The sequence below is a fragment of the Erythrolamprus reginae genome, chromosome Z, assembly GCF_031021105.1.
Source record: "Erythrolamprus reginae isolate rEryReg1 chromosome Z, rEryReg1.hap1, whole genome shotgun sequence".
NCBI lineage: Eukaryota > Metazoa > Chordata > Lepidosauria > Squamata > Dipsadidae > Erythrolamprus > Erythrolamprus reginae.
In genome coordinates, this window is record NC_091963.1 from 47890297 (window position 1) to 47905367 (window position 15071).

General features: G+C 42.5%; 1 protein-coding gene across 1 annotated transcript in view; it reads left to right on the plus strand.

The window, feature by feature from the left end:
• The first annotated feature begins 93 nt into the window (after window positions 1-93).
• The window catches only part of PLEKHA8 (pleckstrin homology domain containing A8), a 36679-nt gene continuing 21701 nt past the window's right edge, over window positions 94-15071 (plus strand). Inside the window, exons 1-2 of the mRNA XM_070766869.1 lie at window positions 94-297; window positions 10582-10698. Coding sequence (XP_070622970.1) covers window positions 258-297; window positions 10582-10698 — 157 coding nt within the window. The 5' untranslated portion in view covers window positions 94-257. The remainder of the gene's footprint in view (window positions 298-10581; window positions 10699-15071) is intronic.

The following is a 15071-nucleotide window of genomic DNA, read 5'->3' on the forward strand; positions in this document are numbered from 1 at the left end:
ATAAAGCCCGTAGCTGTAATCAAATCTGCATTTCTACTCTAGTAGCGTAAGGCTAACTAGTTGGCTGGTAGGGGGAGGGGGGGGGGAAAGGGCGGGGAAGAAGACAGGAAGGCGGGCCGGACTTCTGCCAGCCTCAGGATGGCCTTGGCTGTCTGTGCTTCAGCTGTGCGGCTGAGAGCTTAAAAGTTTCCCGGGGGAAGGCCAGGGGCAAGGTTTCCCCTGTCCCAAGCAGATCTGGATGGGGGGACCTTGTCATTATGGAGGGGGTACTATACAAATGGACCAACTATCTAAGCGGTGAGTATTACCGGTTCTACCTTGTCTTTCTTTGTTAACCCGCTTAAGTTACGCCATCTCGGCAAATCCAGAACTTGAAGCCGGAAACTGGCCCGTGTAACTAAAAGAGCGAGGTGGTGACTTTCAAAACTAGGAAGAAAAGGAAAGTGTCCTGGGTGCCTAATTTAGATGCTGTGGCTATTGGAACTCCTAAGCTTTACTAATGGCCTGAGAGATAGGAGTCTGGACTCTGCTGCTTTGCCTTGAACAATCAAAGGATCCTGGCTTGGGAAGACAGTCCAGTCCTGGAAAATAACTGGCTTGCTAAAGTTTTAAATTCAAGTTCAGAAATATGAAGAATTGAGGGAAACCATGCAGATGCTGCCCCTAAAGGAGAAAGAAATGGACAAAAAAGACACCTCATTTGATTTAAGGAAAAAGGGATTATGCACCATCTAAAAAGTTTTTTTTTGCCTAGTATCCATCATGTGGTTGGAAGCTAATGATACAATATTCCTGCCAGTGTAGTGAACAACATATAATTAGCATTTAAAGTTTTTTCTAACCTGCTCTTTTAAAAAAGACAAATTGGAGACATGATTAATATAGTTTATGTAAATGGTTAATTTTTTCAAGCTGTTTTCATAGAACAAATTTTATGAGACTGTCTTTTCATCTCCTGATCATCTTCGTTGCTCGTTTTCAAATTAATTTCTTTGTGATTTCTTATAAAGTAGTACAGGACCTACAACAACTGAGCTCACAATTTATGTTGCTAAGTAAAGCAGTTGTTGAGTGGGTTGTGCTTCATTTTTGCTACAATTGTTAAAGGAAGTACTGAAGCTGAGTTTTTCATGCGGTCATGAAGCAAATCTGACTTCCTCCTTTGACTTGCTTCTTGGAAGCTGACTGAAACGATGACCAATAGTGGTCACATGACCCTGAGACTACATAAGTGTCATAAATACATACCACTTTCTAGGTGCCTACATTTTGATCATTGACCCTAGGAATGCTGCAACAATCGTAAGTATGAAAACTGGTCATAGGTCACTTTTTTAATGCCATTGTAAAGTTAATGGTCACTAAATGAATGGTTGTAAGTCAGAGGCTACCTGTATTGCAGTGTACCAGAATCTTGGTCTTAGCTGTGATGGTGAACCTGTGGCATCTGTGACAGAGGTGGCAGGCACTGCCTTCTCTGTGATTATATGCAGCATCACTAGTTGTTCTTCTGTTCCATTGCACACTCTTCTGGGTTCCGTTGCATGCATGTGCGCTGGTCAGCTGCTCTGTTCCAGGTTCCGATGTTCTAGTTTTGACACTCGGTGCCAAAAAGGTTAACCATCATTGATCTAAGGACTAAATTCATGGGTCTCTGCTTAATCTCTCTAGTTTTATTAGAAGCTGTTAATGTATAACTTGTGAATACTATTTTGAGTAGGCTATACAGTATATCCACTTAGTTGTTGCTCTATTCAGCCCACACTTAATTTGCTTGCTAATCAGAATGCCTGTGGCAATTGTTTTGCTGAAATCTAGACAATTAAATTCATTTATTTTGATCAGAGGTTAGATTATTAAGAAAATTGGATTATAATAGTAAATTTAAACAAAATCAAATACAGAAGAACATACGGTGCATTCAGAAACTATTCAGACCTTCTTCACTTTTGACAATTTTGTTATGCTGCAGCCTGATTCCTACAGTTGTTGAAATTCATTTTTTCTCAATAATCTACACTCAGTACCCTATGATGACAAAGTAAAAACAGAATTTTAGAAATATCTGTAAACGTATTAAAAAGGAAAAGCTGAAACATCACATTGGCAGCAGTATTCATATCTTTTGCAGCAGTATTTGAAGTTTAGCTCAGGTACTTCTCATTTCTCTTGATAGTTGCTGACATGTTTTTGCATCTTAATTGGAGTCCACCTCTGGTAAATTGATTGGACATGATTTGGAAAGGCATACAACTCTATAGAAGGTTTCACAGCTGACCATGCATACTGTAGCAGAGCAAAAGCTATGAGGTCAAAGAAACAGCCTTCAAAGTTCAGACACATGATTATTGCAAAGCACAGATCTAGGGAAGGCTACATTAAAATTTCTGCTGTGCTGTTCCTAAGAGCACAGTGGCCTCCATAATTCTGAAATGGAAAAAAAAATTAGCACAACCAGAACTTTGCCAAAAGCTGGTTACCTGGTCAAACTTGTTAATTGAGGGAGAAGGACCTTAGTTAAGAGAGCTGAACTGAACTCCAGAGATCCTGTGTGGAGATGGGACAGAGTTCCAGAAAGCAACCATCACTATAGCCCTTCACAATCTGGTTTTTATAGCAGAGTGGCTAGATGGAAGCATGTCCCCAGTGCCATGTGAGGTTTGTGCTTGAAGTTTACAAAAAAAAAACACCTGAAGGCCTCTCACACTGTGAGGAATAAGATTCTCTGGTCTGATAAACCCAAGTTTGAATTGTTTTCGCTTCAATTCTAAATGTTATATCTAGAGGAAATCAGGCATCGCTCATCACCTGTCCAGAATCATCCCAACAGTGAGGCATAGTGGTGGCAGCTTCATGCTGTGGGGGTGGTTTTTAATAGCAGGGACTGATACAGGTTAGGCTGGAGGGAAAGCTGAACGGAGCAAAGTGCACGGATACAGTGATCCCTCGCAACTTCGCGGTTCAGCTTTCGTGGCTTCAGTGCATTGTGGGTTTTTTTTTAATGTAGCTGCTGCTCACTCCAGCTGGGAAAGAGTAGGGCGGGGGAGCGCCGCTGTCTGGAGGGAACCTTTCGGCCACGGCAGGTGGCACGTGGGGGCACCAACCTGCACCGATTTGCCCCTCTGTGGGCCCCAGAGAGGGCTCGTGGCCCCGCCGCTCATCCAGGGGCAAGCATGGAAGCCAAGCCACAATTTTTTTTTCTTTCTATCATTCGTTTACACAAATCGAGAAAGAGTTCTTTTATTCCTTTGTTCTGTTTGGCAGATGTATGACAGTGTTTTGCTCCCACTGATTCTGCATATGTTTCTGCTTCTTGAATAGACACATGCCTTTCTTTTTCCAAATCTATTTTGTTGCCCCAACAGCAGCCCCTCAACCGCTGCGCCCGCCTTGTGCCACCGGGGGGGGGGGAGAGCCCGGCGCAGGAGCTATGAGGATGGAGCTGGACAGAGCACCATTGGCGGCCTCAGCAGCTGCGCCCAAAGCCTCTCTCTCTCTCACCACCACCCCATCTCCTACCCTTCACTCCTGATTTAAGACACAGATAAAAAGGAGCACTGGGCAAAGAATTTGGGTGGGAGGAGGAGGAAGAAGAAGAGGAGGAGGACAATTGCTGCCGAAGGAAGAAGGTGAGGTGAGCGCCTCCTTTTGCCCAGACACTCCAGGAGGCAACCTTGCACCGAGTGTATGGGAGGCAGAACGAGGAGGTCACAACAGCGAAGTGGTTAATTACCTCTCCAAATGCCCAGAGAAAGGAAAACGCTCTGTTCTCTCTGGGCTGCCAAAGCCTCCTAAGCGCCACTGAAAGGCTCCTCTGGCAGCCCAGAAAATCCCGAGATGACCGGGATTAAAGAGGGAATGGCAGGAAACTGGCCGGGCCTTCGTGCCGCTCTCAAATTTCGTGGGAAATTTTTCTGGGCTTGGGTTCTTAACTAGAAAATGGTTCTTAAGTAGAGGCAAAAACATCTTTAGCACCTGGTTCTTATCTAGAAAAATTCTTAAGTAGAGGCGTTCCTAAGTAGAGGTACCACTGTATTTACGTTGTATATATAGCTTCTCTACTTTGCGGTTTTTCGTTTATCGTGGGTGGTCCTGGAACGTATGAGCCGGAGTGGCGCAGCAGGAAGAGTGCTGTACTGCAGGCCACTGAAGCTGACTTGTAGATCTGAAGGTCAGTGGTTCAAATCTCATTATCGGCTCAAGGTTGACTCAGCCTTCCATCCTTCCGAGGTGGGTAAAATGAGGACCCGGATTGTGGGGGCAATAGCCTTGCTCTGTTAAAAAAGTGCTATTGCTAACATGTTGTAAGCCGCCTTGAGTCTAAGGAGAAGGGCGGCATAAAAATCAATCAATCAATCAAACAAACAAACAAATAAATAAATAAATAAACATAATACCCATGATAAATGAGGGGTCACTGTATTCTAAATGAAAATCTGTTCCACAGACTAGGCTGAAGCTTCACTTTCCAATATGACAGCAATTTCAAGGTTGTTTGCAAAAGGTCAGAATACTATGGTACCGTGATATTTCAGTGTTTTTTCTTTTTAATAAATTTACAGATATTTCTAAAATTCTGCTTTCAGTTTGTTATTATGGGATGCTGAATGTTACGTAGGTCAATGAGAAAAAATGAATTTCAACAACTGTAAAATCAGACTGCAGCATAACAAAATTGAGAAAATTGAAGGGGTTCTGAATACTTTCTGAATGCACTGTAAATAAATAATGGCACATATAAGGCTTATTCTGTTGTGTTGTCATTTAATACAATAACAGCTATCTCAGGAAAGATAACTATATAATGTTTACTGTCTCAGTGCAGTCTACTAAGGAAGTTTCCTAATCAAATAATGAGATAAAGTTTCCATGTTATCTATGATAGAACATTGCTTTTGGAATGTTCATAAATTGATCATTTTCTCTAGAATCTTTTTGATGAGATTGATTTTAGTACCCAGGATATCTCTTTTTTTAGCATTTTTGAAGATAGAAACATTTGTCTTCTTCCAAATATTTGGCTTTTCACCAGTTCTTTAGAGTAATTTCTTGGGATTAATCCATGTAAATTCCTCCCTGATCTTCAGTGGTTTAAAATGCAATGGGATAGAGATTTAAACTCATTTAAACATCTTGAGTTCAAGTCCCAACTTAGCTGGATGATTTTGGGCTAGCCAGGCAACTTTGGGCCAGTTACTCTAAATAGGAAAAAGAGGATGAGTTGGATATGTTTGCCACTTTGAATTATTTATAAGCATACTAAATGTGAGATATAAATAAAGTTTAAAAAAACAAAGTCAATAAATATTCCTGGAACATTTATCTATCATTTTAAAGTTTTAGCCCTGCCCCTTCAAACAGATTTGCGCAATTGCTTCAGGGGAAAAATAGTGTCTTATTGCAAAATATAATTTTGACTTTTCTTTGCTGCTAGTTAGCATTTTGACATTTTTTATGAACAAATGGTACATTGTACAGTGATACCTTGTCTTACAAACTTAATTGGTTCTGGGACGAGGTTCTTAATGTGAAAAGTTTGTAAGACGAAACAATGTTTCCCATAGGAATCAATGGAAAAGCGATTAATGTGTGCAAGCCCAAAATTCACCCCTTTTGCCAGCTGAAGCACCCGTTTTTGCACTGCTGGGATTCCCCTAAGGCTCCCCTCCATGGGAAACCCCACCTCCAGACTTCTGTGTTTTTGAGATGCTGCAGGGGAATTCCAGCAGTGGAATCCCAGCATCGCAAAAACGAGTGCTTCACTGGCAACGGAAGTCCGGAGGTGGTGTTTCCCAGCGAAGGGAGCATCAGTGAAATTGCAGGATCGCAAAAACACTGAAGTCCGGAGGTGGTGTTTCCCATGGAGGGGATCCTCAGGGGAATCCCAGCATCGCAAAAACGAGCGCTTCGCTGGCAACGGAAGTCCAGAGGCAGGGCATCCCAGCGGCGGTGGTGGGTTTGTAAGGTGAAAATAGTTTGTAAGAAGAGGCAAAAAAATCTTAAACCCTGGGTTTGTATCTCGAAAAGTTTGTATGACGAGGCGTTTGTAAGACAAGGTATCACTGTATAAGAATTCTAAGAATTCTATTCTATTGTGTCTTTGTTCTTAGTATCTTTTACTAACTTCATTTCATTCCCAATTTTAACTTTCCCAGTACCATCGCTAGGAAATAGGGCTACTGTTAAGCAGTCTTCCTTTATTTTTTTCAGAACTTTGTGAAATTTTTGTATCTTCTGCTCTTCAATTTTTACTGAATTTCCAACTTGCTTTTGGCACAATGGAACACTATTTAACATTGCTTTGCTTTTATTTACTGTAGTTATTTGTTTAGTCCAACATACTGTATATAGTTCACTCAGCTTTTCATAGTGTGATCATTCTAGCTTTGTTCATGGGCGAGGCGGGTTACCCTGCCTATTTTTGTAACAGAATGATTTTACAATCTTGAGCAAATATACTTTGCTTTTAAAAGATTTATTTACATTATAAGTGTAGTCTAAAGTTCAAGGAGGATGAATTTAGGAAGATGTGATATCATCATACAGTATTTTAAAAAAGGAGTGTCAGGTGCTTTCTTCCTGAGTTGCAGAACAAGGATCGAGAGTGGGTTTTTTTTTTTTAAAGTCCACGGTAATATAATGAAGTGGCTCAGTGGCTAAGACATTGAGCTTGTCGATCAAAATGTTGGCAGTTCAGCAGTTCAAATCCCTAGCACCACGTGCTGGAGTGAGCTCCCATAGAGAGATTTATAGCAATAAGTCCTATTGGGCAGTACAATTTTCTTTTCAGTAAATAAACATGAATGCTTAAAGACATGGTTATCAATGTGTCTAACCAATTCAATAGTTGAAATTAAAATATGGATAAGATTCACATCTGAATCATGGTTTTGGACTTGATCTTTTTTCTTCTTGTGCTTGACTTTTTAATTAAGATCATTAGAGTTCACTATTTATCCATCAAAAATGGTTCTAAATTAGAAGCAGAACTTACTGTATTTTGGAGTATAAGACGCACCTTTTTCTTCCCTAAAAGGCTGATAATTTATGTGCATCTTATATGCTGAATGAAGCTTTTTCCCCCCAGCTAGCTTACTAGTTGCTAACAATCTTCCCAGCTCTTACCTTGCAGGCTCTTTCATTGTTTCTCTCTGCGAAGAATGCTTTCCAAGCCCTAAGTTTTTGCAGGGTTTTTTTCATTACTCTGACTTGCTCTGAGTAAGTTTCTTTCCAGCCCTAACCAGGTGCTAACAATGTGCCCAGCTTTTACCAGTTTGCAAGCTCTCTCATTGTTACTCTCTGCCAAGAATGTATTCCAAACCCTGTCTTTATAGGGTCTTTTTTCATTGCTTTACTTATTCCAGATATTTCTTTCCAGCGCTAACCAGGTGCTATGAATGTACTAGTGATGGGCTCCTACTGGAACGGTCAGGAATGCAGTTCCGGTAGCAAAATTTGGAGCTCCACCCCAGAGCACCCAATTTGCAATGAAAGATGTTGAAACAAAATGCATAAGCCACGCCCACAGTGTGGTAGTAAAAATTTTGGTAGCCCATCACTGGAATGTACCCAAGCTCTTTCATTGTTATTCTCTGCAAAGAATGTTTTCCAAGACCTAAGTATTTGCAGGTTTTCCCCCCCATTGGTCTAACTTGCTCCAAATGTTTCTTTCCAGCCCTAACTCAGTATGTTCCTAGCTCTTACTGGCTTGCAAGCTCTTTCATTGTTACTATCTACAAAGAAGAATGTTTTCCAAGCCCTAAGTCTTTGCAGGGTTTTTTCCAATGCTCTACTTGCTCAGACTGTTTCTTTCCAGGTGCTAATGATGTTCCCAGCTCTTACTGGTTTGCAAGCTTGTTGCTTGTTACTTTCTCAGAATAATTTTTTTTTAAACCTTTAACTGGAGGATAAAATAATGTGCTGAAGCTGGCGAGACTAAGGACGCTAGCCAGATGAATACCTGGTAAGAAGATTCTTTTCCCTATTTTCTTCCCTTCTTATATTCTGGTGCACCTTATATTCCGAAAAATACGCTAACCAGGATATATTAATATTTAGTTATGATCTCTGCAGAAGATTTCTAATATGTATAAGAATCATCCTGGCAACTAAAACTAAACTAAAAGGGGTACCAACCGAAAATGTTATAATTAAAAAGATTTTAGATTGCACAGAACTAGATAAATTGATACAACTGAAAGAGAAAGAAGATTCGGAATATTATAAAACATGGAATTTATTGTATGAATGGCTTGATAGAAGGAAATAAAACAATATAGTAATCATTAGGATATTGCTATAAAGATTGTAAGGACAAATGAACATAATACTTCATTATATTAATATTTACAAATACATATTAAGTAATGATATTATAATTAGGATTCTTACCAAAGTATTGATTACAATGATAGTAGAAATAGGTAAAAATGGTAAATAAGCATAAAATATTAGTTGATATATGTACCATAAAATAATCTTAATGGTATAAATGTATGTATATATGTTTTGTTTTTGTACTGGTAATGTGCTATTTGCTTGTTTTTTTCTTTTATTTATTTTTTAAAGATTATAAATGAATAAAAATTTATTCTTTTTTTAAAAAAAAGACAAGCAGTAAGGTGGATAGACTCAATGGCAATGTGCACCCCATTGGAAGATAAAGACCAAGCTAGGGATGGATTATAGTGGAGAAATTTTTTATATGGAATAAGTCTTAATTACCGTAAGTTTTTATTAAAATTCAGTTGCCTTGGAAAAATCTAGAAAAGCATTCTCCAAAAGTATACCTTTTAGAATTTTCTAGCAAAAATAACAAAATAATTCAGGGGTTATTTTAAACATGAATAAACTTATTTTTTTGCCATTAAATTTTATATTTTTTTTAAATATTAAAATCCAATGCTTTAAAAAGTCACTGGTAAGTTTTGGATACTGTCTTATTATTTTTTTCATTTATATATTATTCTTACTGTTACCTTAACTTTCGCATCACTTAAACTTATTATCGGTATTTTATTTTATTCAAGATCCCATGGCTGAAATATAAAGAAATTCTTCATTTCTTCTTCCTTCTGTCTGTATGCCATGATTTACGATATGATAATATCATCACAGAATTATCACCCATATGGACTCACACATATTGGGGTTAAACATGCCGCCTAAACTATAAATGCAATTCATGTAGAAAGCACAGTACTTGTGCTAGAATTAGACAAAAGACACAATTTGTGATCACATTAACATAATTAGCATATAATTATAACAGCATTATTTATGATAATCAGCAACCTAATGATTAATTAAAAGCTTATATCTCCTGAATTCTATGCACTATTTACATGATAATTTCTGTTCTCTTGAGATTTAAAGTTGCTTTTTTGCATTTGGTTAAATATCAGCTGCCTTAATTCAAAGGAGGAAAATTACAGTATTGGTTAATTATTTCTGTCTTAACTCTAGTATTGTCTCATTTTGTTTTCTAATTATTTCTTATGATTCCTCTTTTTTTATGGCTCTCACATTCATAACATTCCCCTGTAAACAATTTGTCTTGAATAAGTGAATTCTTTCCCTTCCCACTCAACCCTCCATCAGAGGTTCATGATATCTATGTAGCTTCTACTTCCACTGAGTAATAGAACACAGTTTACATTTTTAGTGTTAGATGGAACATGAGTCATTAACCTGGGAAAGTGTGGCAATGCGGGAATGCTGCATCTATGGCTTTAAATTAATGTGTATTGGGACACAGCTACAAGCAAGATTAAGTTAGATTGCTATCCAATCCCTAGCTTTACTTAATTCCAGAGCTATCTAGGTGAGCAGGATTTCAATTCTTAGAATTCCCTTAAAGGACTAATATTGATTAATTTGAGAGACAGCTTCACTGAAACAAATGCAAACTAAATTTTTGAGCAGATACATATAAGGTATTTATTTCTAACACATAGTTTTTGTATAGATGATTGCAAATCCATGTGTAGAATGGATTGGCAGGAGTTGTTATGAAAGTTTTTGATATGCATTTACCAATATATCATGTAACATAAAGGTGAGATAAAGGCAAATTTGTTGTGGAATTTTAATAAGAGTAAAGTTCCCTTCAGTAGTTAAATAACCCAAATTCCTCTTTCATGTCAATCTTTTCCCACCTGCAGTTTCATTTAATTTTATATTTAAAATAAAAATAATGATAGCTAAGAAAGGGACTGGTGGTTTAACAAAAACCATGAAAAGTTCCCAATCTGTAAAAGAATAATAACAATATTCTCTTAATTGCTTTTCAGTCTCTTGAACAAAATGGCCTTTTGGAATCAACTGCTTTTAAATCAGTATTTTTCAATTTTAGCAACTTCAAGATGTGAGGATTTCAACTCCCAGAATTTCTCAGTCAGCTTGTTTAATTAAAGTTAACTCCTGATTGGATGTGAAGTACTTAAATATGTATACAGTAAATTTCTTATAAAGCATACAGTATTTCCCAGAGCAAATTCATTAAACATGGAGCATGGGCTTGTACATTGACCTGCAATTTTATATATATATAATTTAAAACACCGCTTTATTTCTTTCCAGGCTGGCAACCTCGGTGGTTCCTTCTTGCAGGAGGTGTGTTATCCTATTATGACTCACGGGAAGATGCTTGGAAAGGCTGTAAAGGGAGCATTCAGATGGCAGTTTGTGAAATTCAAGGTAGAGAGAGAAGATCCACAAAGTATATCTTCTTGCTTATTATATTCAATGACTTTGTATAGAAACTGATTTATAGTTTCACAAGCCATACAGTAATCTTAATCTGTGAGTAAGTGCCATAGACCCATAATTTTCCTGGTCTTTTTCTACCCCTCTTTAGCATAAAAAACCATCCTATCTTGCATTGTTTCCTGTTAGATCTGAAAAAGAAAACCTCTACATTAATATCAGTTAACAAACAGGGACAATAATTTATTAGTTTACAGTACTGTATTTTTCAGATTATAAAGCACACCTTTTTACCCCCCAAAAGAGATTGAAAACCTGGGTGCGTCTTATACATCAAATGTAAGCTCACCCAGCCACCCCCAGCCTTTGGTCTCTGCCTCCCAACAATTTACCTCTTGCAGCAGTGGCGGGCAAACGGGGAGGACTTACCTGCTTTTCACTGTTTTTGGCTTTTGTGCTTCTGCACATTCACGGAAGCAAAAAGCCGGAGATTGCGTGGCCTTGCACGAACTTCTGCGCATGTGCAGAAGCTGAATCGCACATGATGCACACATGCGCGCTCCCAGCGCTATTCCGGTGGCACTGGGAATTGTAGCCCCTCACTGTATATATGTGCATGTTTGTGTGTGTGTGTGTATCACATGTTTTTGCTGAATTTTTTAACATTAAGGGAGACTGGGATAGCACTATTTCGGCCTTGTTCTGGCCTCATCAGCTAGCCATACCCTTATTGGGATTTGATCCTATAGCTTCTGCCTTGTAAGGCAGGGACTTAACCTCTAGACCACAGGATCTGATCCCTTCAGCTTTGTACCGGGGGGGGGGGGGGGCTATGTGTTTTTTCTGTCGGATCACCCAGGTATATTGAAGGAGCCTCACAGTTCCTTTTTGCCTCTAGGGCCATTTCAGGGCAGTTAATTTATTCATAGCCAACAAACTACAGTGTTCCCTCGATTTTCGCGGGGGATCCTTTCCGAGACCACCCGCAAAAGTCTAATTTCCACGAAGTAGAGATGCAAAAATAAAAACACCATTTTTGGCTATGGACAGTATCACAAGCCATCCCTTAACACTTAAAACCCCAAATTACCATTTCCCATTCCCTTAACATCCATTTACTCACCATTATAACCAGTGTTCCCTCTAATTTTTTTTCGGGGTGAGCGGAAAAGTATAGTGTCTGAGCGGCAGTCCCTTTGGCACTGGGCGGCATATAAGTATAAATAAATAAATAAATAAATAAAGTCAGTAAGTAAGTGTGGGCGTGCGCTATCACGCATGAGCAAGTTCTTGCATCCATAATTCTATCCTTTCTATGTCTTCCTCCCTCTTTCCTCCCTCCCTCTTTCCTTTCTATCTCTCCCTCCCTCTTTCCTTTCTATCTCTCCCTCCCTCCCTCTTTCCTCCCTCCCCTTTTCCTTTCTATCTCTCCCTCTTTCCTCCCTCCCTTTTTCCTTTCTATCACTCCCTCCCTCTTTCCTTTCTATCTTTCTTTCCCCCTGCCTTTCTCCAAGCCCTTCCTTTTCCCTCTCCCTAACTACCCCCTTCTCCCTCCTTTCTATCTCTCCCTCCCCCTTTCTCTCTCCCTTCCTTCATCTTTCATTCCCTCTCTCTCCATCCCTCTTCCTTTCTCTCTTCCTTCCTCCCTCTCTTTTTTGTTCTTTCTCTCTCCCTCCTTCCCTCCCTCTATGTCTTTCCCTCCCCCTTCTTCCCCCTCTCTTTCTCTCTCTCTTGCTTTCTTTCCCTGTCTTTCTCTCTTGCTTACTTTCTCGCTTTCTTTCTCATTCTCTCTCCCCTCCTTTCTCTCTCTCTCTCTTTCTCTCTCGTTCACCACGCCGGCAACAGAGAGAAAAAGAGACAGAGAGAGAGAGAGACGGAGAGAGAGTGGAGGGCGCCGTTGTCTTTGCCTCTGCCCGGCGGCTCTGCAGCGAAGAGGAAACAGTCGCACACCGCCTCCCGGGAGCCCGGCCGACTTTTGGAGCCGTTTTGTTTTCGGCCAGGCGGAGGCAGCGCGCGGAGGCGAAGATACGGTGCCCGGCCACACTCCGCCTCCCGGGAGCCCAGCTGAAAACAAAACGGCTCCAAAAATCGGCTGGGCTCCTGGGAGGCGGAGCGTGGCCGGGCACCGTGTCTTCGCCTCCGTGCGGCTCTGCAGCGAAGAGGAAACAGTCGCGCACCGCCTCCCGGGAGCCCGGCCAACTTTTGGAGCTGTTTTGTTTTCAGCCGGGCGGACTGCAGCGCAAAACAAGAAGAAAAGATCAGCTGTGAGGCGCGCCTCCCCCCCCCCCCACGCCTTTCCGCGGGATCTTTTCTTCTTATTTTGCGGTGCGCTCCGTCCGGCTGGAGCTTCCCTTGTGGCGGCCGCGTGTGAGCTTTGGGGCCCGGAGGGAGGAAGGGTGGACGGCGGCAGCGGGAGGACGGTGGCGGCGGCGGCAGCGGGCAATAGTGGCGGCCAGAACAGAGGCACCGACGCGGCGTCTGGACGTGTTAGACAGCGTACATGCTGGCGTTGCATTGGGCATGGGGCTGGAGCCTCCGTCCCGGCCCAGCCAGGAGGCAAGTGCCAGCCAGGCAACGCCAGCATGTACGGCGTGTAGCAACACGTCCAAACGCCGCATCGGTGCCTCTGTCCTGGAGTTCGCAGCCGACCACCGTGCCGCCGTCTCATGGCTACTGCCCGCCCTGGTGCCAGTGCCGCCACCCTCCCGCTGCCGCCCTCCTCCGGGCCCCAAAGCTCACACGCGGCGGCCGCAAGGGAAGCTCGAGCCGTGTGGAGTGCAGCGCAAAACAAGAAGAAAAGGTCAGCTGTGAGGCGCGCCTTCCCCCCCGCCTTTCCGCGGGACCTTTTCTTCTTATTTTGCGGTGCGCTCCGCCAGGCTGGAGCTTCCCTTGCGGCGGGCGCGTATGAGCTTTGGGGCCCGGAGGGAGGAAGGGTGGCCGGCGGCAGCAGCGGCACTGTGACTAGCTGTGGGGCAGCGGCAAGGTGGTCAGCTGTGAGGCGGCTACTCCCGGTGCCGCTGCTGCCGGCCAGCCACCCTTCCTCCCTCCAGGCCCCAAAGCTCATACGCGGCCCCCGCAAGGGAAACTCCAGCCAGGCGGAGCGCTGCAGCTGCCGGAAAAGTCGGAAGGCGCAAGTAAGAGGGCCCCGCGGAAAGCTAACACGCCCGGTCGTCGGCACCCCCCAGGCTTAGAGGCCTAGAACACCCACACACACACACCGAGGCACCCGGTCGGCGGCAACCTCCCCCCTCCACACACACACCGAGGCTTAGAGGCCTAGCGGTGGGCTGCGCCACCTGCCCTCTTACTTTGCTGCATCACTCTCGGTAGTCGGCGGGTGGCGGCAACCCCACACACGCACACCAACGAGGCACCCGGTCGGCGGCAACCAACCCACCCACCCACACACACCGAGGCTTAGAGGCCTTGCGCCACCAGACCTCTTACTTTGCTGTGTCACTCTCGGCAGTCAGCGGCAACCCCACACACGCACACCGACGAGGCACCCGGTCGGCAGCAACCCACACACACACACACACACACACACTGAGGCTTAGAGGCCTAGCGGTGGGCTGCGCCACCAGCCCTGCCTCACCCATCTCGGCAGTCTGGCGGCAACCCCCACCCCACCGAGGCTTAGAGGCCCGATTTTCTTACCTTACCCGACATCAGCTAAACAACCGTTTGGCTGCCGGAGGGCGGGGAGGAGAAAATCCAGGATTTAAGGGGCGGGGAAGAAAGCGGGCCTGCTGTGATTGGCCACTTTGCACTTTGTTTCTCGCCTTTGCTTAAGGAACTGTTGCTGCCCTATGTTGTAGAGCAGCAACCGTTCTGATTTCAAATTCCAGCACGGAGGTCGGTCCTCCGCGCTAAATTTGAAATTCCCGGGCCAACGAGTAGAAACTTCTGCGCTATAGCGCACTGCGCAGCTTACAGGGAACTATGATTATAACTGGTGCTCACCATTGAATAAGACATTTAGTGATCCTGATATTTATAAACATAATTATTTATTAACAATATTTTTTTTTGGCCAATCAGCAATGGCAGGTGAAAGTTTGGCCAAAAAAAGTTTGGGAAAAACCGTAGTATAGAAAAAAAAACCGTGAAGTATTTTTTAATTAATATTTTTTGAAAAACCATGGTATAGGCCATTCGCGAAGTTCAAACCCGCGAAAATCGATGGAACACTGTATATGTATCACGTTTTTGCTGAATTTTTAAAAAATTAGGGAGACTAGGATAGCACTATTTAGGCATTGTTCTGACCTCCTCAGCTAGCCATACCCTTACTGGGATTTGATACACACACACACACACACACACACACTTTGATTTATTAATGCAAAAGATGTTAGATATAT